The 17,500-nt window shown below is 41.3% G+C and overlaps 1 protein-coding gene across 1 annotated transcript in view; it reads left to right on the top strand.

Annotated features, from left to right (window-relative positions):
* The window catches only part of LOC138026550 (protein transport protein Sec16A-like), a 75,516-nt gene that overhangs the window by 12,138 nt on the left and 45,878 nt on the right, over positions 1 to 17,500 (top strand). The window contains exons 4-5 of the mRNA XM_068873945.1: positions 11,550 to 11,586; positions 12,191 to 12,289. Of these exons, the coding sequence (XP_068730046.1) occupies positions 11,550 to 11,586; positions 12,191 to 12,289 (136 nt within the window). The remainder of the gene's footprint in view (positions 1 to 11,549; positions 11,587 to 12,190; positions 12,290 to 17,500) is intronic.

Genomic DNA, 17,500 nt, shown 5'->3' with positions numbered 1-17,500 from the left:
CGATGCGAGAACAGTAGACTTCAACCTGGTAGCCAATTCCTTTAAAGATGGATCGGACAGCTCAGCAAACGAAGACCAGATACCTGAACTGAAAACATCTGAAAAGAAACAGGAAAAAAGAACGGAAAAAACAATAACAATGCATGCCGAAAACATGCCACAGCACCAAGGAGGGCAAACAAAAATTCTAAATGGCACCGGGGGCTGACATAGCAATCACATCCAAAAATACACAAGAACGTGCCACAATACAAACATGATATTGAAACATACCACACCACAGGGGCTGTGCAAAAGAGACTAAAAAGTCACTTGGGGGCTAACAGTTCTGATAACAATACTCTGCAAGTGCCACACCGCTGGGGGCGTGCACAAATAAACTCAATAGCCAACAATTCTGAAAACAGTACTCCGCAAGAGCCACACTGCCGGGGGACATGCACAAAGAGACTCAATAGCCACCGGGGGGCTAACAATACTGATAATACTACTCTGCAAGTGCCACACCGCTGGATGGTGTGCACAAATAAACTCAATAGCCATGAGAGGGCTAACAAGTCGGATAACAATACACTGCAAGTGTCACACCGCCGGGGGGCGTGGACAAGTGAACTAAATAGCCACCGGGGGGCTAACAATTCAGACAATACGCTGCAAGTGCCACACCACCGGGGGGTGTGCACAAATAAACTGAAGAGCCACCGGGGGGCTATCAAATACAGATAACAATACACTGCAAGTGCCACACCGCCGGGGGGTGTGCACAAAAAAACTAAATAGCCACCAAGGAGCCTAACAATTCAGACAACAACACGCTGCAAGTGCCACAGCACCGGGGGGTGTGCACAAATAAACTGAATAGCCACCGGGGGACTAACAAATACAGATAACAATACACTGCAAGTGCCACACCACTGGAGGGTGTGCACAAAGAAACTTAATAGGCACTGCGTGGCTTACGCCTCTAATAACAATACACTGCAAGTGCGACACCAACGGGGATGAACACAAACAGAAAGAAAAGCAATAAATAACACTAAAACCGGAAACTAGCAGTATTACATACATCAAAGAAGCTTCTACGAGCGACAAAGAGAACACCACCCCGTGGGGGTTGTGCAAAAACCAACTTTGGAAACACGAACGTACTCAGCAAAGTCAATACGAAGTGCAAGACACTGGGACTTGAGTGATTTGGTACCAAACAAAGTATTCTTGGCCCTGCCCCTAACAAATAGATCTGGTCTGTCAGGAAGAAAAAACCACTCTCTTACAATGAATTCAAGTGAACGCCATCATCACATAAAAGCGGCCAAAATTGCGCTGACTTCCACATAGGAAAGATTAAGGTCCCTATTGCCTTACAATCACGCAATTGACTTAATGATCTGCCGATTAGTACAGTTGGTGGAACAAGCCAATTATTCTCAGTGGACCAGTCCTGCGAAAAAGCATCAACAGCTTCCGTACTTGGCTTCAGAAATCTGGAGTTAAACCTGAGCAACTTGGAATTATAACTGCGGGCAAATCTGTCAACAGAATGTGGGCCCCAGAGCTCATCAAGGCGACGGAAAATTTTGTCATTAACAGAGTAGTCATTAAAATCAATAATCTTGCTTACAAATCCGCCTGTGAATTCTGCTCACGCGGCAGCCGGTAAGAAGGAAAACATCCAAGGCAATGTCATGTAACTCTAACCATACTACCGCCCTGAACAATTCTAACAACATTCTGGTTATCAGTGAAACAGCGAACTCTCTGACCCACCAATAGACTATCAAAAGCATTAAGGGCAAACTTAATTGCAAAAAGCTCCCTCCAGGTGTAAGACTTTTGAGACTCTTCTGTGGACCAGTTTCTGTGACAAACTAAACTGGAACCTTGAATAAAAGTGCCGCAGCCCGTCGAAGGAGCATCTGAAAACAGCACCTTGCAAGGAATGAACATAACCAGCCAAAAAAGGATGCCATTAAACTCTTAAATTGCCCCTCCAAAAGTCAAGCTCCTCTATTCCTTGATCATGGACGAAAACAACGGAATTCCACGAACTACGAGAGTTAATAATGTGGTGCAAATACCTCATCATAATTTGAGAAACATTCTGGCAGCTTGAAGCCATTGAAATAATTTGACCAACAATAGATGCAATTTCCTTCACATGAATAAAAGCAGACAACTCTAATTTGGCACAAATACCATCAAGATCGGAACAAAGCTTTTCAATTCTGGCACCACTAGCGAAAATATGACTGGTGTGAGTGTCAATATCGTAGCCAATCCATGAAAATTTATTCACGGGCTCCCATTTGGACTTCTCATGATTAATTTCAAAACCGCAAAGCGAAAGATCAGAACGAACCAGAAAACTATTGGATTTGGCAGCCTCCAACGAAGATCCTGCACCAGCTCCATCATCGAACGATGAACGAGGAAAGGAATGCCGATCACTCTGGTTACGCGTAGCAGTAAACGCAGAAGAACCTCCATAATCCTGGGAGCAAAACTGAGAACGGTAAGAGCAAAGAAAAGGACGCCGTTTTGCAGACTTCTTAGTAGCTGCGGACTTTAAAGCCTTCTCAGCTCTTTCTTCTGCCCTGCGAATCTTCGTGCCATCCGCTTCACTATCAGCAAGCTCATGCTGGGTGTATTCTTGAATGGTCTTCCAACCGAACTCGGACTTTTCTGCTAAAAGGATAAGCTTTTGCCTATCAGTCACCATAGACATACCTTCTGACAGAGAGGCTTTAGCTTTGTCAACTGCATTGGCTTCTAGGTGGGACTTAGCTTCAACCAAGGTATCCTGGAGCTTTGAATTGAATTTGTACTGAACTTTGTTTCCTTTATGCTTAAAAGATTTCGGTTCCTCTCTACGAAGCTTTTTAATTTCATGCAACTGCTCATCAGCAGCTTCCACACTAGAACGCTCAACACTCTCAGCCGAATCAGCTACTAATTTGGAAATCTGCCCCAACAAGGACCTGTTGTTTTCAGCGAGCGCACTGCTGATAAATTCCCGCACTTCAGTGGGAACCGCCATGATTAAATAAAGACTAATGAAAAATGAGCGAAGAGGACGACTAACTGACCTAGAATGATTCAAATCTCCAGCCAATGCCCTAAATACCAACTACCGCGAACCTCAAAATCGTGCCGACAGAATATTTTCTGACTAATTCATTCATGCCATTCAAACGTCAGAAATTACATTTTTTTAACTTCAAAGTGCGGACACTTGACAGCTCCATATCAAAATCAACCAGTTACAACACACATAATGGTCAAGGGTAGTTTGTTGCTTTGAAGATGCCAAAACAACGTCTACCTTGCTTCATGAAAAAATTTGTGACCGAAGGAATGAAGTTGTTGGGTTGGAAAGAGCGAGTGTTGAATTTCTAAAACAATTAACCAAGGATGTGTGAAATAAGAAACAAGTGATATATCCATACAATATATTTAGTTGAGAAAACCCAAGTCCTTGAAATGAAAAAAGAAAAAGATAACCTTGAAAAATTCCTTGAATTTTCCACAGTAGTCATTTAATATATTATTTTTGAAAGCTCCTTGAATAAAATAATCTTTGTTTTAAAAAAATCTTTTGTGAACAGGACACTTTGAAAGCGAAGTTAAGCGACAATTTTCTGCGTGGTCATGAAGGTACTTTTGTTGATAGGTGCGACTAGAATAATTCATTTATCAAAAAAAACAAGGAAAGGGTTAAATTATTGCAAGAAGTGAAACCTCCCTCCATCCATATGCACCATTTATTTAGGTTTTGTAGGAAATGTACATCGAATTGCTCTGAATTTGAATGATTTTGGATGTAAATATAGATGCCAGTTGATTTTTTTCCCCTTAAAATTCTGTATGAACCATGAAGAAGGAAACAAAACTGCGTCAAAATTGTAAATTAGACTTTATTATATAAGCTTTCTTAAGGTGGAAAGATCGACTTCATGGGCGATAAGATCAGTTTGCGTACATGTATATCAACCGTAACTTGATCGTCAGAAGTTATAAATTCAGCAACATGGAGACAGTACATTTACTTTGAACGATTGAAATGTTATGAACAATCGAAACAATGAACAATTAGGATGATGTGAATGAACAAAAAGTTTAAAAATGTAAAGCTTTTGGACGTTTAAAAAGCTAGTTTCAAACGTTCGGAACAATAAGAAGCAAAAACCAAAATGCACAATGCAAACATGTAACGTTACATTTGCCCTTGCAATTCTCTATTTACCCAAGAGTAAAAAGTAGAAAAAAACGATTCTGACAGAACAGCAAAAGTGCACAACAAAGTAATGTGAAAATTGACGCTTTATTTCTGCCCGCTGCAAATCTTTTTAAAAAGAAAGCCTTTCAACTATTCTTGATTAAGATCATTTTCCTTTTTTAATTTTTGATACAAGAAACACTTGTTCTTCTTTTTTTTTTTGTAGATTGAGTGATGCATATGATTTGTATTTTTCTTTCATGTGTGTACCAGAACCAGGAACTAATTTTCCATACATTTATTGGTATTGACTAGTAAACTGAAAATAATACAAATACATACTAAACTTAAACACTGTAATAAATGCTTTAGAAACTTAAGATCGTAACTTGCTATATTTTTGGCATGGGAAAGAAAACACGCAAATCAGAATTGATTACCTCGATCGATATAACTAGAGCTTAATTAAAGCGACAAACCATATGAATACAACTTAGGCAACAAACATAACCAAATCAATACCAAACCGTTATCGATACGAAGAAGTGGTGTACAACTGTCTTAAGAGAGTGCCATGAAATTAATATAAAGATAAACCAAAGAAAAGTATCACTCACATATCAATTCCACTACGCCGATGGCTTGAAAAGAACGAAACCAAAGAACAACTTGCACACAATTCCACGTGCTGACGACTAATAAAAGGGCGTGCGAGAAACTGAAACACAACACCCACTTTACCCGCAAACAAAAACCCAAAGAAATCAAGTGATGTCACACAAAAATAGTAACGCAACTGTAACAATGTGTTTCCAGTTTTTATGCAGTGTTTACCTGACTTGTTTTAAGCACTTGTTTAGCATTACATAATTTTGTGATTGTCGTAGTAGGCAAAAGCGTGTGCTCAGCCAAAATATGTTTGCTAGATATTGGACTTGTCTCCGTCAGTGTCTACAATACAAGTTGTCTTTAGAAAAAAACTCCTGCTGGAATGTTGGAATTTGGTTTGAGGAGTAACAGAAATGGACTTTCACTGTTGGACTATCACTACTTGGAGTCAGAGGACGACCATTCAAGATACTTTCTAACTCAGCGATGAGAGTTCGCATATCTGGAATTGCGTGCAGAGGCTGTGTGTTCTTTTCTCACCACTCTCTTACATGTCACCTGGAGCATTCGCTTACGACTTTGATACCACGGCTTTGACACTTTGCCGCCATGTATCTCGGTGTTTGGGGATGTCCTCCCATGCACTGGTGTCGATTAGTGCAGATCGCAAGTCAGCAGGAGCGGTTGACCCACGGGACGGACGCCTTCCTGCAGTTCTTCATAAAGGATTTCTCTTGGTAGGCGGTCAGGGTCCATGCGATGTGCTTGGCCGAACCATTGAAGGCATCACTGAATGAGCAGCGATGGTATGCTCAGTGAGGCAGCGCGTTCCAGGACCTTTGTGTTGGTGACTCTGTCCTGCCACCTAATTTGCAGCAGGCGTAGAAGGCAGCAGGGGTGGAATCTGTTGAGTCTCCACTCTTGTCTGGCATAGTCGTCCACGACTCGCTGCCATAAAGGAGAGTAGACAGGACACAAGCTTGGTAGACGCACATCTTGGTTCTTTCGCTCAACAGGTCATTGCCCCACACTCACTTGTTGAGTTTAGCCATGACAGCAGCTGCTTTGGCAATCCTGAAGCTGATCTCAGCATTAAGTGAAGTCGAGCTTGACACGGTGGAGCCCAAGTAGGTGAAGGTGTCCACAACCTCCAGCTTTGTGTTGTTGATGGTGATGACTGGGGGCGACTCAGCACCTTGCGCGAGGATGTTGGTCCACCTGAGGCTGATCGTTAGCCCAAACTCCTTGCGGGCGTGGGACAGCTTGTCTACCAGATGTTGGAGGCCCTCCTCACTGTGGGATGTTAAAGCAGCGTCATCTGCAAACAGCAGCTCCCGTATGAGCACCATGTAAGCTTTGGTTTTGGCACGGAGTCTGGCGATGTTGAAGAGTTTACCGTCTGACCTCGTCCGGATGTAGACCTTCTACAACAACCTTCTATTACAAAGGCATACTGGAGTAGCATCGAGAAGAAAACCCCGAACAGGGTTGGAGCAAGGACACAGCCATGCTTTACTCCACTGCTGACTGGAAAGGAGGTGATGATGGCCAGCAGCTTTGGAGGGCAACCAATCTTCTGGAGGATCTTGAAGAGCCCGCTTCTGCTCACCAAGTCAAAAGGTTTGGTGAGGTCCACAAAGGCGAAGAACAATGACTGCTGTTGCTCTCTACACTTCTCCTGCAGCTGACACTGTGGACCTCCTGGCTCTGAAGCCACACTGGGGTAGACTCGCGAAGCAAGATTCTGCAGGCGGGTCAAGGTGACCCGAGCGAAGACTTTGCCAACGATGCTCAGAAGAGAGATACCGCTATAGTTGTTGCAATCACTATGGTCACCCTTGTTCTTGTACAGGGTGACTATGTTGGCATCTCTCATGTCTTGGGGTATGTGACCTTGCTCCCAGCACAGACAGAGGAGCTCATGAAGTGGTTGCAGGATGGTTTGCTTCCCATGCTTCAAAACGTCCGGCGGGATACCCTCCTTCCCCGGTGCGTTGCCACAGGTGAGACCGTTGATCGCTATGCTGAGCTCTTCCAATGTTGGTGTGTTGTCAAGCTCCTCTATGACTGGCAACCCAGGCAGGGCATTGAGGGCAGTGTCTGTGACGATGTTCTGGGTTGAGTAGAGCTTGAGATGATACTCCACCCAACGCTGCAGCTACATGCTCTGAGCCAGTCTTTGATTTGAGTGGGGCTGTTTTGGCACTCGTAGGGCTGGTGGCAGTTTTGATGCCCTTATACATCCCGCATAGGTTCTGCCAGTACTCTTTGGCGCAACGGCAGGCGGTCTGCTGGGCCTTGCTCCTAGCTTCTCGAAGGTTGTCGTGTGTGCTTGGGGAAGGGTCCTGCTTGTGAGCCAGCATCGCTTTCCTCTTGGCCTCCGTGACTGGCTGCATTTCTTCCCAGCAAGCCTCGAACCAGTCAGCATTCTTGTGTTCTTTCTTGCCAAATGCAGCCATGGCCGAGTCGTAGATGGTATCACGTAGATGAGACCATTTGGCATCTGGGTTGCTGGTTGTTGGTTGTGCAGCAAGTTTCTCCTGGAGGCTGTCAGCAAAGCTCTGAGCCTTAACGGCGTTGGAAGTGCCACAGGTGTTGATGCGGGGGCGACCCTTGATCTTGGCGTGGTGGATCTTTTTGGGCTTTAGCCTGACCTTGCTTGCAATTGCCAAGTGGTCCGTGTCACAGTGCTGTGATAGCTTCTTGTGTGGAGGACACTGCTGAGGTCTGCTCTCCTAGTGATGTGACCAAGGGTGTCTCCAAGACACTTTGTGCAGCTCCTTACACTTAAAGTAGCTGTTGGTGATGTAGAGGCCATGGTGACAGCAGAGTTTGAGCAACCTCTGCCCGTTCTCATTCATCTTGCAGACGCCGAAGGGGCAGAGGCAGGGAGGCCACGCTTGCCAGTCGGTCCCAACGTGAGCGTTGAAATCACCTAGCAAATATATGCCCTCGGAACTTGGGATTCCGGATAGTGTTTCCTGCAGAGCCTCGTCTAATTGATCCTTGGCTTCTGGGGTGGAGGTCAGAGTCAGAGCGTATTCGGATATGACGGCGGATATAGCCAGCTGATGTTTTCATGTGAAGGGCAAGAATTCTGGATGACCCTCCAGAGGGGGTTTCTGTGGTGGCAATCAGTGAGTTCCTCATGGCAAAACCTACGCCGTACTGCCTCGGCTCTTCCTGGGACAGGCCTTGCCAGAAGAAGGTGTAGTCTCTTGTAGTGACCCACTGTCGACCAACTGGGTTTCCTGGAGACAGGCAACATTGATGTTGAGTCGTGCCACCTTACTGGCTGGGGGCTGCCCAGTTTAAGGCAGGCGGTAGCCACCCAATGAAGCTGCGAGGGCTTCTCCCACCGTCGGACAAGACCCCTGGTGCTCCTTCTTATGCCAATCAGTCAGAGCTTAGAACCGGTAAACTGCCTCGTCACGTGTTGTGCCGGAGTCTTGCGACACCACTGGAGTGCCCTCTCCAGTTTGCGCTAAGGGAACGTGTCCAAATATCAGTAGGGAACCCGACCAACTCAAATGGCCCGATCAATTTTCCGATAGATCGGAGTCGGTACCGATCTGTAGGCACTAGGTACCGTTTCCCATAGTGATAAAAACTTTGCCAATTCAATTGGAGCCAGATTGATGTGATTGATGTGGATAATGGGGTATCACATATATCTGATAAGGATATGTTGATTCTGCAAACGTGTCACGAAACCAAATGTAAATGAAAGAGTCATTTCCCTCAACAAAACAGTCTTTAAAACTTGCTTTGTTCTCCATAGTAAAATAATTTCCGTATTTAGCCGTGTATAATATGCACTTTTTTTCCCACTAAAACAGCTCCGAAAATTGAGATGCGTATTTTACACGGAATCCTTTGTTTTAGACGCGCGTCCCTCATTAGCTTGTATAAAACAAAGACACATTGGTTTTTGATTAAAAAGTGAAAGGCTTAACAAAGAGTTAAAAATTTGTATCCACTGATAAATAAACCTTCCTGTTTAAATGAACAACTGATCAACGTAGCCTTCACTTTTGAGTGATTAATTGAAACATCAAAATGGCCACGAAACTCAACGGAGTTTACAATGCCTGCCTAATAAGTTATGCATTGTTAATTTCGCTGAAGATCATCCGATTTCACAGTTATATTACAAAACTTTCTAAAGATCACAACTACCCACTACATGTTATTGTAAATATGGACAACGCGCCACTGAACTTCGACATGCCGCCAAACTGAACGATCAACATAAAGTTTACACCGCAGAGAAGATTGTCACGAAGGGAAATGAGAAGAATCATGCAACTGTTTTGTTGGCATGTGCTGGTGATGGATCGAAATTACAGAAAGCTTTGTTTTATCTCGTTTCAGAAAAGAGCAAAAAATTAGTTGTTTCTTTAAAAATTCAGAACATCAACCGAATGTGCGATGAACGTAACAATGAAAGGTCCAGTGAGTTTGACTCAACAAGAGAACTGTTTACAACAAAATAAACAACTTGCCCGATTCTAGCCGGTTCAAGTTCTCTTGCTTAAATATATCCACTGACAATAATAAACACGCAATGTCATGAATGCCTGATCTGACAGTGTTCTGTCCCCTATTTTCGTGGCTAAAGCATTTTAAAATTCCTCCAGCAAGGATTTTTCAATCACAGGTTTTGAATTCAAAGGTTGTAAATGCATTCAGTGTGCTTATTTTCGCTTAGAGATGCTCTTCTGTCTTCAGCATTGTTGAATAATTCGAATGAAGGCATTTGTCGCTAATTTTTCTTTGAAACAATACACATTTTAGAAAGACAAGATACAATATGGCGATAAACAGTTGGTCTTACCCTGCCTGTTTGTGCATAGAAAACTCAATCATTCACGCTTTGCTTTTGTTGACATAAACATTGCCTGATATAATTTTTCTCAGTAACGTAGCGTGGTCGACGATTTTAACCCTTTGGTAAACACTGACAGATGTAGGTCAAGATTTGATGACTTCTGTTAATTGGGCCCGATGAAGAATTTTGATCCGTTGCTGATTCCGTTTCATTTGGTACTGATAATATCGGTAGCGATTGAAAACAGAATCTGAAAAAATTGGCACCTGATTGATGGGCATCAGCGTGACCCGATGCCAATATTTGGACGCGTTCCCTAAGGCCTGGGTGGGAAGATAAGGAGACGCTGGGCTGCCCATACGGCAGTGTCCCCCTCTTGGTGTCCCTGGCAAGGTCCATGGGAAAGGAAGAGCCCAGCCTCACAACCCACTCCTCGGCTATAACAGCCTTGCGGAACCTGTAAAACACCACATCGCTGGCTTTGAGGGGAAGTCTATCAAAGAGCTTTATCAGATAAGACCTTCTCAGAAGTCAACTTGGGCCTTGGTTGATTGAGTAGATCAAAAATAGTGGCTTTTATTTAGCATGTAAAAGACACTTTCAATTAGGTGGTTTTCTTCTTGAAACATAAGCCTTTCAGTCACTTTAGGTGAACTGTTAATGTACTTAGACTAGTATCAGATGTCAAGATCAAAACAGTCGCTACATGGCAAATAACAACAAAAAATAAATACATACCTCTTACTAACCGCATTCAAGGTCCATACTGTAAAATTACGGTTTCAGGGGCCGTAAATCACTGGGAAAAAACAGTCAAGTATCTGTAATTTTACAATACTGACCAAGAAAACGAGGATATTAACCCATTCACACCTGGGACATCCCCCGTTGACAAGTAAAATCTTTTGGCGTTGGACAGAGTAAAATCTGTTAAGTGTCACTCTCAGGGGTCAATGGGTGAAGATGTGTATTATGTGTAGAGCTGTGATAATCAGGCATGCAGGAAAGGAAACTAGTTGAAGTCAAGGGGAAGGTTCAACTGCCACAAAGATTGCCAAGTCAAAACCCAAAAACAGAAATCATCCGGGCTGTTTGAAATTGTTATATTTACTTGCAAGATCCAAACAGTTTTACAAGGTTACGTATCAGAAACCACAAAAAAGTTTACTAGAGAATTTTTTTCCAAAATTTCAAATTTATCAGGCCATACCGAAGGACATTACTGTGGAATGTGGCCAACTAATTTAGCCAATCACAGCATGTGTACTATGTAAGAGATAATATTCTTCAATATTATTTGTGTGTTGAGGTATCTACAGTGGGGCCACTTGAATACTGGCAAAGCACACTAGGGTAGAAATTTGCTGACAGAAACAACAGAGTTGGAGAGTTGAACCCACAAAACTCTTACCAACATATCAAACCATTTGAATGCCCAAAGAAACCTTCTTTTTCAAGAAATTCTTCAAATGCTTGATACCTTCTGCTTTAAAATGTTTAAAGTGATAGATCGTATTAAAGACAAGTGAATGGTAGCAAATTTTGTCTTCTTTGAACACAGGAAACAATTTAACAAAAGTGCAACATTTCGCATGCAAATGCAACTAAGCTCCTGAGAAAAGTTTTGGCGAGCCCACCAACTTTGCTGTGTTATGACAAACAAAAATAAATAGTTTTCAATTCTTTTTTTTATTTTGTTGGCAATTCCTTTATAACCAAAAAATAATGGCTGAAAGTTGGACATTGTCAGTAGTTAAGGATTGGCAACTAATATGTCCTAAACATACCTACCCCTATTAGCCATGGATGTTACATTATTTGCAGGTAGTCTGTGCATGTAACTTTGTCTTGGATGGGTACTTAAGTATGTTGTTGCTGTTTTTGTCTCGATAGGAATGTTCCGGTTGATCCGTTTATGAGCAACACACAGGTAAAACAAATCTGTAATCATTTGTGTAGATCTGAAACCCATGTACATGTTCTGCATTTTGTGATGGTCAGGCTGTGAGAAAATCAAATTGATGACTTAATGCTGATGTATAATGCTTGTATACTGTACGTATCTAGTAGACCACTCCCCAGATATGTGGCCTTTTCAGAGCCAATGAAATACAATCAGTGAAAGAACAGAACAACGACTGTTACGAATCCTAACAAGCCAAACCTGTTGGCTTATTTAAGGTGCAGCCAAGAAGTTGATCCAGGGACTACCAGAATCAAATTTGAGCAACAATTATTGTTCAGAACAAGTCTTGAATCCAGGATCCCTGGATCTCAAGGCAAGCACACAAACCACTTGGCCCACAACCTCGTTCACATATATTCAGAAAGAAATAGTAATCAGAGGGTCATGGAGTCAACTCCTACTATATGTTTTGGCAATTTTTATTCCAGGTTATCCCCAAGTACTCATTGATGAATACACCTATTTCTTTGTTTTACATAACATTCACTATCTTCTTTATGACCTTTGCAATTTCTGCCAGCAATCAAAGCAAGGAAAAGTAATGAATATTATGCCATTGACTATGTAGGAGTATCTAGATGGTTGGGATGCCTGGCCTAACGATGACGAATTTCTAGGAGATGATTCTGCCCTTCAAAACCATGTAACAACACCTGACATTTACTCGGTAAGACTAGATTTTTTTGTGTGGGTGAACCCTGGTCCTTTTTCGATGTCTTGGGTGATACGTATTTCTCAGTGTCTGCACTTCTCATTGAAACTGAGTGACAATGAAATTTGACCCATGCTGAAAATTCAATGCACAATTCTGCAAGATTTTCATCCAAACTGGGTACAAGGCACCAATATTTATGAAATTGACTGTTTTATGAGAATTGGTAGTGAATATGAGTGTGTCCAAACACCATTGAACTGTACTTTTCACTGCTTTGAAAGAGAAATTGGTTCCTAAGTCTGTGACTTGGTCTTAGCAAACACAATGTCATAATTCACAAGAAAATGTGTTTGAGTAAGTAAGAGGTTGATTTTTTTTGCCTCTGTGCTTGAACTTTAAAGAGATCCATTTAACAGAGGCCAAAATCAATATGGAGAGGACAAAAACATTATGGAGATAAAAGCTTACTAGTCTTACTCTAAGTATTACCACGTCTCAACCAATGGGATAAGACTATTTCGAGACACCTTTTGCCGCAGTAATCTTACCGAAAACAATCCAATCACTACCAAGCGCTGTGGTAACATTACTGCCATTAGGTAATGTTACTTGTAAGGGCACCGATTATTTTGCGAAATCTTTGAAATCAGGCAAAAGAAATTCACCGAGCTCTTGAATGTCAATGAACCGAGATGTATTTCCAACAGAAAAGCGAAATTTTTGTGAAGAGGCTTCGAAAGTTTTTCGTGAAATTGCCACTTGGCTAAATCTGGTTCAAGTGATCCTTGACATCGAGGAAAGAGAACCATACGATCAGACAGCTTCATAATTCCATCATGATGGTACCAAAGTAGCATTAGATAACACAAGAAATTTCAAGTGTAGAAGTAAATCTCTTCCCCTTTATCCCAATTTATTCAGTTGACAACCTCCAGTGATCTTCCAAAACCTACTCAACACAATGTTTCCTGAAAACAGGAAAAATATTATTACGTACAAAGTGCGCCAAATCCATCAGCAACCCGCCATTTTCGTGGAGGATTTTAAAATTGAATTAAAATACGTGAATATTTGCTGGACTCTTTCTGACACGATCAACACGGCAACATTTTCTATCGAAAACAATATTTACCGTCTTTTTGTCTCGGCTTTTTATCCAGAACTTTACATAATTGCGAACGCATTTTTCCGATTTTTTACTTTAGCGGCTCATATTAAGTATAAATTGAAGGAAAAAATTATCGTCACCATGCAAATACGTTACTTTCGGCCTTTGTAATTAAACCTACACAGATTGTAATTGCAAAAGCTTAAGTTAAATTGCACAACTTACCAAAATCGGGTCAAATGTCCACCGGCGCACAGCATTGATTCCATGACCGAAAGTCCTGAAAAAAAAATGACCTTTTTGCCAAGTCACGGTTTTATGATTTATTGGAATCGTAATAACTCGCCATTAACATGTTTCCGACCAGAAAACAGCAGTCCAATAGATAGTGGCAAACCTCATGAATTCCACGACGCAAAGTTCCTTCAACCAAGTTCCATACATAACAAAACTCAAGTAACATTACTGCTATTTGTTAATTCGTCCTGTCACACATTCTTTTCATTGGACGCTTGGTGGTAAGGTTACTTTGCGATCAACAGTCACTACTTCATGCCTTGTTCAGTCACACTCCGCTCTATTCGGATAAGAATTTTAAAACATCCAAGCAATCTTGGTCGATCAGTGAGCGATCGACTTTGAAACGCTGTTTTATCGCCTTTAAAATGCAGCAAACGGCACATGCAACATCATAATATCTGCGAAGAAACAGATCCGGTGTTCCTCTTCGTGGACCATGCAACGAGTTTCAATTATCGATCAATGCACTGTTCTCCGTCCTTTTATCCTTGCAAGTATCAAGAGCGCTAAAAAGTCGCCGAATGTCGCTGGAGCAGTTACGTGGGAGAGCATCTGATTTGATCATGTTCTGTTCACTTCTCGCAAACTTTTTAATTTTCTGGCTACATCACATGTTTTTTCGATTTTCGTTTTCCTAATTGGTAGTACATGGAAGATTTTCAATGCGCGAAAAAAGGGACGTTTCGTAAAGAGCTTAGTAGAATACGGAAAAGGTAACATTAGAGTTTCCTCAAATAGGATGTTTTTCAAAGTAACATTACCAAAACTAGAATGACCCTTTGTTGACTCTTCATCATAATACCAGACTTTTTAATTCACAGAACACCTCAACTCCTCATTTTAGTTGAGTTTGTTTTTCGATACGTTCTATTTACGTTTAGCATCCGAAAGTATAGCTCATAAAATGTTACGGCAAACACTGAGAGTCCCAATTCCGACTGAACTTTTGACTATAATCGGCATGCAAACATTTGACTCGTGGCTCATATAATATACAGTCAGCGATGCTTGTATTTTACACTTTTTTGTTTGTTTCTTCATTTCAACTATTAAACATACTTTTCTATAAATGCTTCATAAACGTTTTTTTTTACGTATTTGGGGAGTCTGTAGAGAGCGCTAAAAGCAGAAATCCAATTTGATCATGTGATCTGCCTTGCGAACTTAACCTGCGTTCGGGTGTACTTTTCAAAAAGGTACGCCAGATTCTTTAGACAGGCGCGAAAGGTTATCGCGAACTTCGCAGTACACGTTTTTCGATTTTCGTACTCCAGACTTCTAGTATATGGAAGGTAAACAAGGCTTGAAAAGAGGAACTTTGCGAAGATAGCTTTGAATTCAAACAACGATAAAGTTCTACCATTGTCGTGATGTTTTCTGATCTGAAGTCCTAAACCAACGTCACTAAAAACGCAGTGACCGTTGATAACACATCAAGCTGATTAAAACCTCCAAAAAAACTCAACGGCGTCAAAGTACCTAATAACCTTTATTAGTGTCAACAATTAATTGCATTTTTTCTCCAGTATGTGACCGATCTTGGCCCTTCTCACTTAAAAATTGGCCTCAGCAATATGAGCGACTTCTGTGATTTTATTTACACAGCTACGAACGGTATCACACATTTCTCAGAAACATTACTGACACCTGAAGACCCTTTTCCGCTTTTATCAGTGGAAAGTATGCGATACATCTACACGCAAATTTGGTTCTCGGAGAAACAAATAAATTTTATTATTTCCTGTCACACGTAATAAAGTTGCTAATTTAAGCTATACTCCAAGGATGCATCTGTTCAAAATTCCAGACACAAGCGTTTGAAATGCAAAGGTTCCACCTAATAGCAAAATCAGCCTTTCTCGCGACCTTACTGGCTCCGCACACGCAATTGGCCACACAAGCTACGTAAAGTGGTCTGTGGATTCAAGAGTATTCTGTTGGCTATGCTGCTGGTATCTTCCAACTACCTTAAATTAATCAGAGAGGCAAATGTACAGGGAAGACGTTAAAAGCGAAAACAAAAACACGTACTTACTCTGTTGATTTTCAGGTAAATATGGTTTTCGGCCTTTTAATTTTGGCGCGTTACGAGAGTAATGTTACCAATTGAATAACCTTTTTCTAGTATATGCTTTCAATTGATATCCCTTTTTGATTCTAAAGTCGCTGAAATCATAAAGAGGAAGGGGACGACTTTTCATGGAAACCAATGACCGCTTTTCGCTGACATCAGGCAGTGGCTACACCTTGGTTCAATAATTAATCTCACTTTGTAATAGCCTGTGTACATCCGCCCGTTCGACCAAATTAAAAATGTTTGAGCTAGAGAGCGGGCAGCTCTACGAAGGCTACTGACTGTATAGCCTTACACGTACGAAAAGCAATTTAAATTCTATGCCGCCTGCCGCATACTGGAGCACACATATACAGCGCCTCATGTATACACATACATTGAAGATGCAGATTTTTTGAATAACATGCGGCTTAAAGAGAGTAAGCACTGCAAACGTGACAATGTGGTCACAAGTGAAAAAATAATAAATTCCCTCTGAAGATTAAGTTTGGCACATTAAGAGGAATATTCTTGTGATCCAACCAGTCCTCTTAATTTATTTCACAGCCGCCGGTGAAGTGTGTTTTTCATCGACTTTTCTAAATAGACAAAAGAAGTTTTAAAAATAAAGTTAATGGGAAAAAAATTGCGTGTAAATGTATCTTATACTTTCCATTGATAAAAGCGGAAAAGGGACTTCAGGTGTCAGTAATGTTACTGAGAAATGTGGGATACAGTTCGTAGCTGTGTAAATAAAATCACAGAAGTCGCTCATATTGCTGAGGCCAATTTTTAAGTGCTGAAAAGCCACAAGAAGGGCCAAGATCGGTCGCCTACTGGAGACAAAATGCAATTAATTGTTGACACTAATAAAGGTTATTAGGTACTTTGACACCATTGAGTTTTTGGAGGTTTTAATCAGCTTGATGTGTTATAAACGGTCACTGCGTTTTTAGTGACGTTGGTTTAGGACTTCATATCAGAAAACGTCACGACAGTTATAGAACTTATCGTTGCTTGAATTCAAAGCTATCTTCGCAAAGTTCCTCTTTTCAAGCCTTGTTTATCTTCCATATACTAGAAGTCTGGAGTACGAAAGTCGAAAAACGTGTACTGCGAAGTTCGCGATAACCTTTCGCGCCTGTCTAAAGAATCTAGCGTACCTTTTTGAAAAGTACACCCGTACACAGGTTAAGTTCGCAAGGCAGATCACATGATCAAATTGGATTTCTGCTTTTAGCGCTCTCTACAGACTCCCCAAATATGTAAAAAAAAAACAACGTTTATGAAGCATTTATAGAAAAGTATGTTTAATAGTTGAAATGAAGAAACAAATAAAAAAAGTGTAAAATACAAGCATCGCTGACTGTATATTATATGAGCCACGAGTCAAATGTTTGCATGCCGATTATAGTCAAAAGTTCAGTCGGAATTGGGACTCTCAGTGTTTGCCGTAACATTTTATGAGCTATACTTTCGGATGCTAAACGTAAATAGAACGTATCGAAAAACAAACTCAACTAAAAATGAGGAGTTGAGGTGTTCTGTGAATTAGAAACTCTGGTATTATGTTGAAGAGTCAACAAAGGGTCATTCTAGTTTTGGTAATGTTACTTTGAAAAACATCCTATTTGAGGAAACTCTAATGTTACCTTTTCCGTATTCTACTAAGCTCTTTACGAAACGTCCCTTTTTTCACGCATTGAAAATCTTCCATGTACTACCAATTAGGAAAACGAAAATCGAAAAAACATGTGATGTA

Source organism: Montipora capricornis, chromosome 2 (assembly GCF_036669925.1).
Source record: "Montipora capricornis isolate CH-2021 chromosome 2, ASM3666992v2, whole genome shotgun sequence".
Lineage (NCBI taxonomy): Eukaryota > Metazoa > Cnidaria > Anthozoa > Scleractinia > Acroporidae > Montipora > Montipora capricornis.
This window is presented reverse-complemented; position numbering and strand designations above follow the sequence as displayed.